We start from the raw sequence: 16,230 nt of genomic DNA on the forward strand, positions 1-16,230 counted from the left end.
CGTTTAAATAAAATTATAAATACTACAAAATTTTAAAATTAAAAATATAAAATTCTAACAAATAGAATTTTTAAAATTTTAAAATTTTAAAATTTGAAAAAGTAAATTCATTAAAATATAGAAATTTGAAAAAAAAAATACAATTTAAAATTCTAAACAAAAAAATTTTTGAAAAAGTAAAGATTATAAAAATTTATAGGAAAAAATTATAAAAAATAACAAATAAAAATAATTCTAGCTCTTAATGATTCTTTAAATAAAAAATTTAAAAAATATATTTAAATGAACCTAGGCAAAAATATTTTAAATCCACACATAATTAGTTTTTATTTTTATTTCCTATATTCTAAATTCGTTATTATTTTTTATTTTAATATTTTAGTGGAAAAATATTATAATATTCACCAACTTTAAAATGTATATAATATTTGAATATATTAACATAATATTTTTTTATTGAATAATCAAATTTAATGGAATAAAATGTAATAAAACAATTTTTCAAAATTTTGAACCAAACATATTTTCTAGTGTTCTATTTTGAGAAATAATTTTTCAAAATGACTACCAAAAGCATTTTAAAATTTTTTAAAACAGATTCTTAAAACAGAAAATAGAAAATAAACTGAAAACTAAAAATTGAAAATCGAAATACAAACCAAACGGAATCTTAGGGTTTCAAGATTTTTACGCAAGGAAAGCGATTTCTTGATGCTAGATATTTTTCATTTCTCAAGTTTTTATAAATCTGGCTTTTCTCCTTTGTGATGTGTATGTAAACTATTAGTTGCGATGAACAGTATATATAATATGAGATTTAAACATTTAATTTCAATCTTGAAGATTTGCGTAGTTAATTATTTTATTTGTTGACTTCATTTCTTCGAGGTTGAATTACTTGATCATTAATTCATAATTTGTGAATTGTAACAAGTCAATAGGTAAATTATAAATTTAGATTACGTGGTAAAATTTGATAATTGAGTAAAATGTAGACGTACATATTTATTGTTGTTGTCATTCATTGAATTTTTAAGTGATTTAATATGTTTAATTGAGGATTATTTGGATTCATATAGAATGAATTGGCTCAACTAGATATGATTGATTTGAACTTGAGAGATTTAAAGTGGTCTAATTAGTAAATTCAGCTGAGTACAACTTTACGAATTGAACTTGAGAATCGAGAATAAATATGATAAGTAAGGTGAAATTGTGAGTTGCAACGCTTTAACCATTATATTGAATAATTTAATCGTAATCTACTTTTACTTTTCTTAGTTAATATTAGTTATAATCAAAACTTTGTTTGAAATATTGTTTTCTTCAAATAAGAGGTCTAGTTATTTAAATCGATATTGGGGATAAAGTAGTATCTAAGGGACAAAGATCCGCACTATTTAGGTTCATTTTACTAGTTTAATTGATATCGTACACTTATTATTTTACACCAACAATAGCTGAAGATTTAAGTTTGTAGATATTGGTCCAAATTTACAATTGTTTGGCAGAAACATGGTTTGGTTTGCCGAAACCAACCAAAAAACAAAAACATGACAAATCTATAGGGAAATTAAAACAAGAAGAATGATTTTGTGGTGAACAAATGAATGTTATCCTGGCAATATTATCCTGGTTGAATTCATAGTCACAGTTGTAGATTGTCCAACGTTAACATGATCTTCAATTTGTCCAGCTGCCCATCTCCTTAAAATTCTCATCAATGTCCCGGCCTTTCTTTTTGCTCTCCCTGTTCCCATTCCCATTATTTCCCACACCACACTCTCGATTCCAGCGATTGAGGCCAGCTCCGACACTAACTCCAACCCGCCTTTCCGGCATAAATTCACTAGTGTAGCCGCAGCACTTTCTTTAGCTCTGTTGCTACCATCCCTCAACACACAGACCAATTTTTTCGTCATATTCTGGTGATAAGCAGCCGCGACTGCCGCTAATCCACCCCGTTTCACCACCATTTCGAGGATGGTCACCGCCTCCTCTGTCAGGGAATCAATGACCTCGGCAACCATATCCACCACCCCTCCCTCAATTAACTTCCCTACTGCCTCCCTGTCTCCCGCCAAATTTAAAATTGCCACAATTGCATCCATTTTCGTGTTTGTGGGACCCTCCCTCGCTAGATCGAGTAATCCCTTCACGACACGTGTCTTTCGACCTAGTCTTTTCCTATAAGCATGTACACCTGTCAAGCTAAATATCGTGGCTGCCGCATTTCCCTTTGCCTCCCATGTGGCACCCGACCTCAATACCTCGATAACACCGTTTAAAACTCCATCCGTCTCCATTACCCTCGACTTATTGGCTTCGAGGATCGAGAGGTTAAGAATAGTCGTGACGGCGTTAATTTGTAGGTTTGGGTGTTCCGAACCTAAGATTTTGACCAATAAAGGCAAAGCTCCAGCCTCCACAATGCAGGCCCGACTATCCGAATCAGTCTTGGCCAGTATCCGTAGCTCATGAACCATACGGTTTAATGCTACTGGCGATTGTGACGCCGTTAATTTGTTAAGCAAAAACGTCACCGTCATCTTGGTGGCTTCCAACGCGGTTTTGTTCAATACAACGCCGTTAAATTTGATATTCGTTTCTGTTGACTCAAATGGGATTCTCTGGTTGCGGCACCACATAACTATCAAATTCTTCAACGCCAGATTGGGTATTAACTGCGTGTGGGCCAGGATCTGACCTGTTTTAGGGCACGTGTTATGTCCTGATTCGATCCACAAGCTTATAGACGACCGGTCGTAAGTTTGTCCCGTGGACACCACCACAGGGTCCCTCATCAGATCAAGAGAAATAGGACAGCGAAAATCCGCCGGAAAATTCACATCCACCGACGATCTCCGCCGTCTGCTGGTGGTTCTTGGCGTCGAGGCACCATATAGCACACACTTTCCATAGCGCACAAGCCCGATCAACGCGACTATATCGGATTTTGACCTGTCATCGTTTTGAGTCTGCACTTCATCTTCTAAATTCTCAATTTCTGCACTGCAACTTGTTGAATTGTTTAACTTCAATCTGTCGAAAATCTGTGAAAGTTTCGAAGTATCAGGAACGATTTCTCTTTTAATATCGTCGAGCATTTTCAAAACCTGAACTCGAAGATTTTCGTCATTAGAATCAAAATCAGATTCCTTTTCTGAGCACTGTTTCTTGATCAGATTCAATAACTCTTCAACATCTTCGTTTAAATTCAACTCCTTTCCCGGGAAAATATCTAAAAGGGTCGATAATTCTCCGGTCAGTTGATGAAAAGAATTCGAGATAGATGGTGTTTGCATTAGAAGCCACACCTTACTACAGCTGGAACAATCTTCCAGGAGAATTTTTAATCTTTGCAAAACTATGTACAATTCTTCGAAGCACAAGACAGCTGAGGGTGGAAAAACATTTACCGGGTTGCGAAGAAGCTCTTCGAAAAAGATTGAGAGGAGCCTTGATTTTCTGGTTATTGAGGATGAGCTTTTCTTGAGGAGAATTCTGAGTGGTGAGAGAGATGAGATTTCCTGAGAGAGAAGAAACAGAGACTGGAGGAGCTTGTTATCTGAGAAATTGGGCGAGACAAATGCTCCGGCAGACGGCCGCCGTTTTCTTGCGGGGAACCCTTCTTCTGACACCGCCATCCACCAACGGAACGACACCACCGATGAATTTTTAATATACAAACTACAGATGGAAAATCAGAGAGATTGTAGAATTAAAACGTTTGTGGTAATGTTTGTAGATTCATTTAAATCAAGAAACTTCTATTGAAAGCAAACGATGGTGGAAACGAAAATAAGGATCAAACAATGAGCTGTTAATGGGGACCAAGAAGTTTCAGCTAGATGCTTTTTCTAAAGTATACTTTTAACATAAATATAATCGAATAATGTAATGTAATTGTATACACGTCTCTCTCTTTATATATATTATTTTGTAGCAATTGACTTTATCGTTAAAATGTAAACAATGATTGAATCATTCCTCAGTATGGAGGCGACTTTGTATGCTAATTGCGTTCAAGCGTATAAATAACATATACATAAATGAGCGGAAAGGCGATAAAAGAAGTATCGACAGCCGAGTCGAGTCGTGTTGATCAAATGAAGGTCAACAATATACATCTATATAAAAATATATCCATGTATACAATTTGCCGGGTAAGTTTAGTTTTGTATTAAATATTATGTAATCGATAAAAATGATGTTTTTGATGATTGAACATGTTGCCTAACTTTAATTTTAAGTCGATGACAACTATGTTTTTAGTAGACAATAGTATGAGGAATTCAAATGGCCAAGTCAAAACCGGTGGGGGGATGGGGATAGGATGTTTCCTGCAGCCGCCGGAAGTTGGCAGGTGAGACAAAATCACATGGTGAATAGTTATTTTCTTGATAAACCTGGGGCTTTGCCCGCGATTTTTTTATTGGGAGCGCTCCTATTGTGGGGCTGTATATTGAGCTACGTAGTTCAGTGTACAAATATCAAAACCCTATATTATGATCCTCATGTAATGTGACACGTTATTTAAAGTTAAATGATAAGACAAATCAAAGGCCCCATTTGGTTTTGTAAAAATTATAATTGCAGTTGAAAAGAAGAAAAAATTGTGAATCCCATGAAATGTATAAATAAAATTAATTGTTGGCTTAAATTTTCTGCAATCGTTTTAACTAAACCAAACATGGACCAAATGTGATCCACTTTATCTTTATTAAAATTATCATTTTATGTCATCTTACATGAATTCATCCTCAATTTGTATTAATAGCATTGCTATTTTGTGTATTAACAAAATAGGAAAAAATACACCATTGGTCCCCAATTTATTTCTTGACCAACAAGTTAATCCTCAAACTTTAAAAATTGCTAGAGTTGGTAATTTTCAACCTTTCTATTAATTGTAAATGAGTTTTCAATGAAGGAAACCGTCCAAATTTTAATTAAATGTCACTTAGCCCTGTTATTTTTCACTTACGAAGTTATATTGTATTTCCTAACTTTGGCCAGTACATATAAATTTGAAGTTCATCATATTTACGTATTATGAAGATTTGGATATTTTAATTATTGGAGAATAATTGTGCAACTATGATAAAAGGATGAAGGTCAAGTTTACAAATTTAGGTTTCAAAGTGCACAATTTCTTAAATGTCACGTGACACTCATATGTCTAGCATTATGCAGTAACTTTTTTCTTTCTCAACTTCAACTAGTCCGTAGATATCTGAGCCGAAACATGAAGATTTGTATAGTTTATGTTATTTAATATTGATTGTGCTACTATAATAAAATGCTAACAACAAAATTGCTCATTTTCAAAGGTTAAGGAACAACTTGCTACTCGATCGATAAATTGATAACTCATCGTACATTTTTCTTAATAAAATAATATAGACGACCGGTCGTAAGTTTGTCCCGTGGACACCACCACAGGGTCCCTCATCAGATCAAGCGAAATGGGACACCGAAAGTCCGCCGGAAAATTCACATCCGACACCGACTTCCGCCGCCTGCTGGTGTTTCTAGGCGTTGAGGCACCATACAACACACATTTTGCATAGCGTACAAGCCCGATCAGTGCAACTATATCGGATTTTGACTTGTCATCGTTTGAATTTTGCACTTCATCTTCTAAATTTTCAATTTCAGTAGTGCAACTTGTGGAATCACGTAAAGATAATCTGTCGAAAATCTCTGAAAGCCTCTTAGAATCAGGAACGATTTCATTTTTAACATCTTCCAGCAATTTCAAAACCTGAACTCGAAGATTTTCATCGTTAGAATCAAAATCAGATGTCTGTTCTGAGCACTGTTTCTTGATCAGATTAAACAACTCTTCGACATCTTCGTTTAAATTCAACTCTTTTCCAGGGAAAATATCCAAAAGGGTCGATAATTCTCTGGTCATTTGATGAAATGAATTCGAAATTGATGGTGTTTGCATTAGCAGCCACATCTTGCTACAGCTGGAACAATCTTCCAGGAGAATTTTTATCCTTTGCAAAACTATGTACAATTCTTCAAAGCACAAGGCAGCTGAAGGTGGGAAAATGTTTACCAGGTTGCGAAGAAGCTCTTCGAAAAAGATGGAGAGGAGTCTTGATTTCCTTGTTATTGAGGATGAGCTTTTCTTGAAGAGAATTCTGAGTGGTGAGAGAAAGATGATTTCTTGAGAGAGAAGAAAGAGAGACTGGAGGAGATTGTTATCGGAGAGGCTTGGCGAGACGAATGCTCCGGCTGAAGGCCGCCGTTTTCTGGCCTGGAAACCTTCTTCTGACACCGCCATCCAATATCACCGATGAAATTTTATTATACACACTACAAATGGAAAATCAAAAAGATTAATGAACTAAAGTCTGTGGAGATGTTCAAAGGTTCTTTTTGAAATCAACAAACTTTTACTGAAAGCAAAAAATTGCCGAAATGAAGGATCAAACAATTAGCTGTGAATAGGGACCAAGAAGTTTTCTAAAGTCTACTTTTAACAAAAACATATGAACAAGTACAATAATGTAGTCGTATACACGTCTCTCTTCATATATAATTATGCAGGTGGGACTAGATTTTCAAGTCGAAATCAAAAAAGTATTGAAATAGAAATTTTGTTAGGTATTTATCTTAATAACATCAGTTACTTCTATTAGCTAATCAAAGACAGATTTCAATTTCAACCATACATCCAAATCTATGACTCGTTTCTAATTTATTAATGAGATAAAAAGTTGTTATCAAAGTCAATCATTAACTAATTTATTGAGATAATTTAAAAAGTTGGGATCAAAGTCAATTATTAATTTCATCAAATTTTATTAACATCTGTTAAAATTTTTATCAAAACATTTGTCAAACAATCCCTAAATAATGAAAATGAGATTTTTGATGATAAGATGATAAGAACATTTGGCCAAAGGTCAATTTTATCTCGCTGACAACTATGTTTATAATATACAATAGTTTGAGGAAGTCAAAACAATCAAGCCAAAGCCGGCAGTGGGGGTTGGGGACTTGTCTCCAACAGCCGCCGGAAGTCGGCAGACAAAATCACAAGGCAAATGGTCAATTTGGTGCATGTATAAATAAGAAAAATTAGTCCTCAGTTTATTGTTTGATTAGTAAATTGATTCTCAAACTTTGAAAATTATTAGTAAGTTGGTTTTCAACCTTTTATTAAAACGTAAAGTTCTCAATGAAACTATCCAAATTCTACTCGACTGTCACTTCGTCTTCACATGTTCAATTTTAAGAAGTTGTGTCGTATTTCCTAACTAAGGTTGCAGCATATAAATATAAGAAAAATGCTACTAACAGCACCTGGATTACAAAAATGCACAGGTGGCAATGTGAGATCTTGCCACCTATGCAGTCTGTAAACCAGATGGTACAAGTAGCATAATTCTAAATATAAAATGAAATTCCCATCATGTATAGAGAAAATGTAAATATTTCTATTATTGAATACTGATTGTATAATTACAATAAAAGGTGAGATATATTTTGTTACAATTCTAAAGGTTGAAGACCAAGTTTACAAAGCTAGGCTTTAAAGTTGTTCAATCCGTCAAATGCCATGTAGAACTCAAATGAGGGGCGACGATCTCTCTGCAACATTTTGAATTTTGTTTAATATATACATAATAAATGTATCAGGCCAAATATTTTGTCCCCAATGGATAGAATAAAAACTTTCCACTCTGACCTAACAAGAGAAAAATAACTATGATTCTCCGAACAGTCATAAATTCAAATATTCATAATTAAAATTCTTTTGCAATATCAGCAATATGAAGTTTTTATTCTACCCATTGGGGGTGGGAGATTAATTCTAACACATGTATATTGGTCCCCCTAAAAATTATAGCTTCACAACTCTATTTACGGAAATAAACACGATTGAATTTTGACGAATCAATATTCCTATTTCATTTAATAATCTCTCTCAAGTAATGTTAAACATATTCCATATATGATCCGAACTATATTTCTATACTGGATGCGAACATATAAGAATACATAATTTTTTATAGACACTTCATATAAGACATAGCGGTATATTTTTATTCATTATCGAATCCTATGACGATTTATACCATGTCGAGCCTATTTCCCTTCTTTCGAATACATAAAATAAGCTACTACATTCACACAATTACCATGCACAATAATTTAGAGAAAAGAAATTCATATAAATCATTCAGTATCCAAAAACCCGTTTTTGATGTTAAATGTGTAAAACTAAAGATTAAAATTTTGTATCACATAGTTCATCGTTCTTCAAGCACAAATAAATTTAGCCTAACATGTTAGGAAGATGAAAACAAAAGAAATATTGAAGAAACAATATCACCAAAATAAATCTTTAATTGAATCCTCAAGTCTTGGAATCGTTATCCGTGTTTCAAGCCTATTTCTATGATCTAAAACCTCTATGATTGTGTCATACTTCATTGTCACTACTTATGAATGGCTCTAGATCTTTAAGAGACATCCCAAGATTTGTTTCTATAAGAATTTGAGTCATATAAGGAAGCCATAATTTTTCCGCCGAATATATACTATGCGATAGCATAGTACAAATGCAGGCGTGCTATAGCATAATTCTATGAAATTTGGCCCTGAAATTCTCTGAACCATGCCATGCGACCCTGTAGGAAGTATGCTATAGCAGAGTTCAAGTGAAAATTCAATCTTTGCATTTTGATCCCCAAACTCCATTTTTTCATTTCTTGATCTCTTTTCTCACTTCTTCTTCCAATTCTTCATGTCTTCGTTCAATTGGTTTTCGACTCATTCACATTTTCGTTTCTTCTTTTGTGTCATCTTTTGCTGTCTTTTTTCGCTTGTTTTTCCTAAGTTCCACCATATTCATCGATATTGTCCTGTAAAACATAATCTATATAAAATTAAGTCATATTCTAAAATATTTACCAACAATTATCCATATTTTGTGGCCTAAATAAGTATGTAAAATGCATTTATCAAACTCATGTTATGAAATTTGAAGTGAAGCAAGTCTCCTTGATGATTTCTGCTCTTGGGGATTGATTTTGTGGCTATAATAAAAATTTGAAGACTGACTTACTCTTTTTGAAGGTTGAGCATCGATTTACTATTCAATCATAGATTAATAAAAAATTGAAGACTTGCTTACTCATTTTTAGAAGGCTGAATACCGATTTACTATTCAATCAATAGATTGACACCGCATGGGAAAATCTTCCCAATAAAATAATAAGAATGGCCATATATAAAAGATGAGCTGCTGACCGGCAAGAATGGCTGAATATGGTGGGTATGGACTTTTTCTTGTGATAATCAATAATTAATTAATTTTTCGATTTGTTATTATTAATTAAATTTGCAATGACTATATTTTAGTAATATAAGCATTATATATGGTCAGACGACCCTGTCTTGTCTTGGTGTATATATCTGCTTGTGACCTTTTCTTTAATTAATTGTGGTTTAGGTTTTAATCCATGATATACACGAAGTCTTTAAGAAAGATTCTTCTTTTAATAATACAAGTTCAAGAAAAAAAACACTTGGGATTGACCAATGAAATGAGAGAATTAAAGAAATTTCTATTATTTACACCGTAAAGATAAATTTGTAACCTAGAATTAAATCTGTATATATTGTTCGTGATAGTTGTGTAACCTCGATTCAATCGAGTTAGTATAATATGAGATTAAGTAAAGGAATGAATTGATCCTTATAGTATTTAAAGATGTAACTCATAGCATGCGCTTCATTAATATTAAATTGACATAACAAAAATTTAAATAATAGATCGACATAACAAAAATTTAAAACAAGACCCTATTCCCATTTAGTCCGTGTGTAGCTAATGTCTATAAAAGGTTTATAATTAATAAAATTACTTTTTATCCACATATTTTGTGAAATTTATCAGAGCTAAACACTTATTCATTATTTATTTCTATTTGTTTATAATTTGAACTTGTTATAAACAACTGCCTAAAATGCTTTTCAACTCTTAAAATGGGGCTTTTAAAAAACATCATTTTTTGGCCTTTGCATGTTTTTTATTTAACTTTATATAAAAATAATCGAGTATAAATTTAGAATTTTGCTATTTGTACAGATAACATGACATATGCTTTGACTGATGAAAAAAGAAAAAGAAAAAATAATTTGACAAATTTGCCTATAAAACTGATTGTACACGTAATACATCTCAAAAGTTTATATGCCGTGCATCCGTAACTCATGATTGTAAATATAAAAAGTTAAACATAAACATGTTTAACACATCAAAAACTACTTAGGTGCATATCAATTATGAAGGGATGTACACCTAACATTGTTTTGGACTTACTTAAAATAGAATTTTTGCAAGAAAATATGCTTTGTTTTGGCTAAGGCTTGCCCTTTTGGGCATTTAAGATTTGCGTTAGCTTATTTTCATGATTAGTGTGACAACTTCAAACAATGCATTGACATTTTCCATCATATCAGCCATCACTCCGACTTTTATTGACTAAAAATCCGTTCTCTTTTCTTTAACTCTATAATTAATTACATTTTTTTCCCTAATGGTTTATAGATGGCTCGTTATATTAATTATTAAAATTATTTTTTTTATAGAGTGTTAGGGTTCCATTTTTTTCGACTCAATACAAACTTTAGTGTTCTTAAAGCATAAATTGGCACCTTCGTGAATAATCTAGGATTTGATCTATTGCAACGTACATGTTGACTTTTACTAATCTTTATGTGTTTATACATCTTTATACGTGACTCGTTATATTAATTATTAGAAGTACTTCTCATTTATTATGTTTTTAGGGATAAAGGGTTCCATTTTTTAGACTCAATATAAACTTTAGAGTTCTTGTGGTGTAAATTGGCAAGTTCATTAACAATCCAGGATTTGATCTATTGCAATGTACATTTTGACTTTTACTAATATTTATGTGTTCATATTTCTGCGGTTTAAAGAGATTGCCTTGACTTAATTCATATAAATTATGATCATCATTTTCTTGAACTAGGTCCAAAAATCATCTTTTGACTGAAATTATAAATATAATGATTAAGAAAATAAACTAACGTTTACCTAATATTAGATATTTGCGTGATGCTATACATACCTTCCTTCATGATTAGAAATAGAAAAAGAATCGAAAAAAACAATTCTGTCTAAATTATTCATCTAGATTTTTTAAATCTATCTTCTTTTATCATCTCATAAAAATTACACTTTCATTTTCCTCAAATAACATCAAAAATAACAAATGATAAGAAAAGAAACTAATATTCAATTATTGTTAGGTTCCCTCAAATAAATAAATACTTTTCAGCTAAAACGGATAGAGTACCATTATATTTAAGAGTTATCTATTCTTAAATTAAAAATGTAATTTAATATTAAAATAAAATTTGTTTTCATTAGACATGAATGGACAAACGAACAAGCTAATCTTTATCAAATTTCATATCCATCCACAATGATGTTGCATATGACCTAAATTGCATAATCTTTATACAACTTTTAGTGGATGTAATTGATAGAATAATTTAATTTGTGGGCAAAATGTAATGATGACAAAACCATGAAATTTAATTTGACTTTTTTCTTATGGTTTGTTACAACAAATTTCATAAATAAATATATAAGAAGGGATAATGCCAGCTTTTCCAACACACACAGTCCCTTTATTAATTTTTCCCCCAACGGACCGACCAACCAACCAACCAACCAAACACAAACCTAAGCTTCATATCGAAGTAAATTAGGGTTTTCTTCGTTTTCAATTTAAGCTTCTTGATTAAAACATCTTCTTCCATATGTACATTCAAGTTACCGGGCATGTCATGGTATTTTCGGGAAATTCAAATAATAGACCAATGTTTGATGGTACGAAATATTTCTATATTAGATGAATTTTGTTAAAATTTAATTAAAGTATTTGTGAAACCGAAACTCTACGTTTCAAGTTCTAAGTTATATAATTCGGTGATTAATTATAAATTCACAATACTAAAATTTGATGCTCCTAACTTAATTTTGGTAAAGGTAAATACAGTTGAACTCAACCAAAAATATCAGCTTCAGAAATTAAAAATAAATAGACTTATTTGAAACTAGTTACTAGCCTTTTAAATTTGTTTTGAGTTTTCGCATACCGAACTTGTACAACAAGATCCAGAGGATTAGTCTACGCATACACTTTTGATGTACATACTCCTTTAAAATGTACAAGTAGCATAGACTCTTACAAAGTTTTTTTTTTCAGTGAGAGCGATAAAAGACCTGCTAAATTATTATTATTATTATTATTATTATTTTTAAAAATGAAATGCTCAAAAAACCTATTGTTTCCTTATTTACCTGAAGTTTTTATGAAAATCTATGTAAATTTATTGCCATTAAACCTCCATTGAAATAAATGATCCAACAACGATAAAAATAAGAGGTTTACATTAGACTATCTTTAAGGGACTCTCTAAAGGGAAATGATCTTTAACTTAAAGAGCAAATGTCTAGAAACTTGTTCAGTAAAAATTGCAAGTGTAAGACATCAAAAAACAAGTACCATACTAATAGGTAGAGTATCTTTCCCTCGAAAACTATTCTATTTGATTATCAGTTAATTAGGTCTAACCTCTATTTGAATTTGAATGAAAACAAGAAATCAATTTAGTGGGGTGATTTTATGAATGCATTTTCAACAATTTTTTACTTTCAAAAATTAACGTGAAAAGTATTAAGTCACGATTCACTATAGTTATTCCATCAATTCTAACAACCATTGACTTTGTGCAGCCGGCCAAATCCCTTGAAATTAATTGATAATCTCTCTCGAGTAAAAATATTTTTTCTTAATTAACTCACTCACTATATTTCTATGAGAACTAAAATTGTTACTTATTTAATTAAGCGCATTTAACATCAAAGAGTTCAATTAAAGGCTCTAAAAATTGCAAAATTATATCTCTATCTTTCACCAAGTTCTCGAATTTCACAATGTGGTTGTAACAAATAACTCATCTAGCGGTTCATTATTTTTCACAATTCAATGAAATAGTAGCTAGTTATTCCACTTATTGATAATAGAAGTAAAACGATTGCAAAATTAAAATTGAGGTTTCATCATTCACTTTTACAAAGAAATTAGTTATACGTCTTTACTGAAGAAAATCATAAACTGAAATTGTTTCGTGCGGATAGTCGCTAACAATTAAACTCATGTACTTGCGCCCCTTGGAAGCATTCTATTTATTTCCAATTGTAAATCATCACCAATAAAACATCCCTTTTTGGGACTTTGTCTCAAGATGTCTGTTCCTTACACAATCGTCTGATCCTTTTTTTAATTGTTAGCGACTAAAAAGAAGTCTTTAAATTTAAACTAAGAAATTAAAGTTACATATTCTCTATTTGAGAGTGTTTGATTCGGGTCCTCTATTCTATGTCTTCTCTTCCTTTTTATATTCCCTTGATGACTTCCTCGTGACAAACCGCTTGAAAACTGCTTGATTGTTTTATAACTATCCACTTTTTTATGGTGGCTAACTTGTCATGGAACTACTCTCATTACTCTTTGTCGTTCAATCGCCTTCAACTAGGCTCCTTGAATCGTGAAATGTGATAAGATTACTCAATAACTGCTTTGATAACTGTTATTCTAGACAACCATAATATTTTATGTTTGCTAAGATTCTGGGCGATTCGAAGGTTTGGGCGAGAACGGGATCATCGCTCTGGGCGACCGTAAGGCACTCTATTTGCTCAAATTCTGGGCGTCTTGCAAGTTTGGGCGATGATGTCACTGTGTTCGTGGGCTTCCACTGCATTTATCAATAATCATGTTTGGACCTTTATCCTGGACTCCCCAATTGGGCTTCACTATTTGGGCTATTTGATTTGGGCTGCACTTTTAGTATGTCAACAACTACCCCCCAATATGGCAGAATTAATACTAATTATTAATCTTTGTCATATTCACTTTGTATTCTCCAGCAACATTTGAAATTTTCAAGAATTTCAATCATTATTTCCTTCTATAGCCTGAAAAGGTGCAACGTTACAAACCCTTATAAACCCAAAAGACACGCTATTTCATCGCACTACTAAATCTCGTCTCTATATTTCGCGCTTCCTCCTCACTATTTTACTGTTCATCTTCTTACTTCTCTGCTACGTTTCTCAGGCAATTCTTAACAAAACTGTACTTTGCACCCAATGGCGACTTCACAAACTCAATCTGATTATTCTTTTAGTTTCAAAGATTTCCAGAAAATCCTTACCAAGCCGTATGTAAATCCAAACTTCCTTGCACCAGCCAATGCTGACCTTAATGAATTCTATTTGGGTCCATCATTCAATAATGCCGAAGCCATTGGACAAGTGACGGTAGGCCAGCTGTTCCCTTGCACTCAAGACCCTCTATTCCTGAACTCTCCGCCATTGAGGCCGATTCGCGAAAAAAGTATTATCACTTGGCCCAAAGCTGATGTTATTTTTCGTAGATGACATGTACGTCTTGTGAATCATGGCTCTACCAAGGCGATTTTTGATCGTGCTAGTATTTCGAACTTATTAGAAATCGCTCTTCAACCCCCAATTTTCGACCCAGCGCTTTTTTCAATTGCTTTGAGTTTTTGGTCTTCTGAATATAATACCTTCGTTTTCCCTCTTGATCCCATATCTATTACTTTAAGGGACGTTGGAGCCCTATTAAATCTTCCGCCTTTGAACGATACCATCTTTCCTGGCATCTTGATTTCCAGTATTGGCCCGAAATTTGACAAGAAACTTATTGAGTCATATTCAAGCATGCAAGGCTTTTATAATCATTCAAGCGCTGAACCTTCCCACACTGAGCGTGTGGTCTTTCTTCAAATTTGGGTCTGTAAATATATTCTCTGCGTGTCAAGTATAAAACCTTCTATGAGCTACTTACCTATAGCACATGAATTGGCGTGTAGTAGGCCTTTGAACTTATGTTCTTTCTTTTTAGCTGCCATTTATAGAGGCATGACTTTCCTTCAATCTCAACTGAAGAATGGTGCATCTCCCACTGGTAGTGACCCCCTTTGGTTCACTCAACTGTGGTTGAGAGCATACTTTCCACCACTTGGTGCTCCATCCATTTCCCTTTGTTTTGCTAGCAGCTATGGGCTAGCTATTGCCCATTGAAACCTGTAAATATGTCCAGTAGGGACATTTTTTCATTTTTTTATACCTTAAATTCGATTCTTTCCTTCTTTCCTTTTCCTGCTCACTTGACTTCAGATTATGTGCAACCTCCATCCACCCTGGACAGTGCGAGCGCCTCTCTGCTTGTTTGGGTTCAATTTTTGATTGAAAGGGAATTGTTCCACGATATTTTAACTGAAACCAATGCCAAGGCTGGGGTTGAAATACATGCTCCCCAATTTTTTGCTCGTCAACTTGGTTTTAGCCAAACTTAGCCGTTCCTCCTTGCTACTCCAAAAATTTGACAGATCATTTTCACACTATTAATAAGACAGAAGCACAAGCTGTAGATGCTCGCAACATTCTTTTGACGAGTAAATTTTCATTAGCCCCTTTCAATTCTAGCTGTGCCATCCATCCTCTTTTTGAACAGCTCTGGCCATCAGTAAAACGCATATTGTTTGCAATTGATAATAATCGTGGCTTCCATTTACTGGATCAGCAAAACACTTCCACTACTTCTCCTATTTTGGTCACCCCTGTGTCCATTAGGAATCCTCCCTCCTCTGCTCGCGCTAAATGTCCTATCCGTCCATCTGCTTCTCCACCTGCCAAGGCTACTGCAACTAAAGGTGCCTTAAGCCGCAAATGGTCAGCTTCAACATCTCCCATTTTGCAGGATGACGATCATGATGATGATGACGCTCCTCTCATCCTTAGGAGAAAGGTAATTGAATTTATTTATTCACAAACAAACTTTTCTATGTACTAATGATTTACCTGAATTTCTCAGAAAAGTTCAGCCTCTCCTTCGAAGGCTTTGGTTTTAGCAACTCCTGCTTCACCATCTTCTACTAAAGCTGTTTCGTCCAAATCAGCTGATGAAAGGACTATACTTAAAGAGAAACTCTTAGTCCCAGAATCTTCATCACAACCAGTAGAAGGGCTACCTTCTTCCCAGGGCGCCGACTCCCCAAATGTCAAACCAGAAAGTAATACATATTTTGATGTTTTACCTTTGCTTGTGCTACTGATTTCTGATTCGTTGCTTC

General features: G+C 33.3%; 2 protein-coding genes across 2 annotated transcripts; both read right to left on the reverse strand.

Annotated features, from left to right (window-relative positions):
- Nucleotides 1-1,390: 1,390 nt before the first annotated feature.
- LOC111380030 (U-box domain-containing protein 16-like) lies at nucleotides 1,391-4,002 on the reverse strand. Its single transcript, XM_023003491.1, has 2 exons — nucleotides 1,599-4,002; nucleotides 1,391-1,555 (listed from the first exon to the last, which is right to left on the reverse strand). Exon 1 carries the CDS (start codon nucleotides 3,645-3,647, stop codon nucleotides 1,614-1,616), a length of 2,034 nt encoding a protein of 677 aa, XP_022859259.1. The 5' UTR covers nucleotides 3,648-4,002; the 3' UTR covers nucleotides 1,391-1,555; nucleotides 1,599-1,613.
- A 1,387-nt stretch (nucleotides 4,003-5,389) lies between these two features.
- LOC111380029 (U-box domain-containing protein 16-like) lies at nucleotides 5,390-6,657 on the reverse strand. The gene has a single exon (XM_023003490.1). It carries the CDS (start codon nucleotides 6,296-6,298, stop codon nucleotides 5,390-5,392), a length of 909 nt encoding a protein of 302 aa, XP_022859258.1. The 5' UTR covers nucleotides 6,299-6,657.
- Between the last annotated feature and the right edge of the window lie 9,573 nt (nucleotides 6,658-16,230).

Source organism: Olea europaea, unplaced genomic scaffold (assembly GCF_002742605.1).
Source record: "Olea europaea var. sylvestris unplaced genomic scaffold, O_europaea_v1 scaffold2082, whole genome shotgun sequence".
Lineage (NCBI taxonomy): Eukaryota > Viridiplantae > Streptophyta > Magnoliopsida > Lamiales > Oleaceae > Olea > Olea europaea.

Excerpts from the sequence above, each read along its gene's own strand:
- LOC111380030 (XM_023003491.1), bottom strand. The coding sequence starts at position 3,647 with ATGGCGGTGTCAGAAGAAGGGTTCCCCGCAAGAAAACGGCGGCCGTCT.
- LOC111380029 (XM_023003490.1), bottom strand. The coding sequence starts at position 6,298 with ATGGCGGTGTCAGAAGAAGGTTTCCAGGCCAGAAAACGGCGGCCTTCA.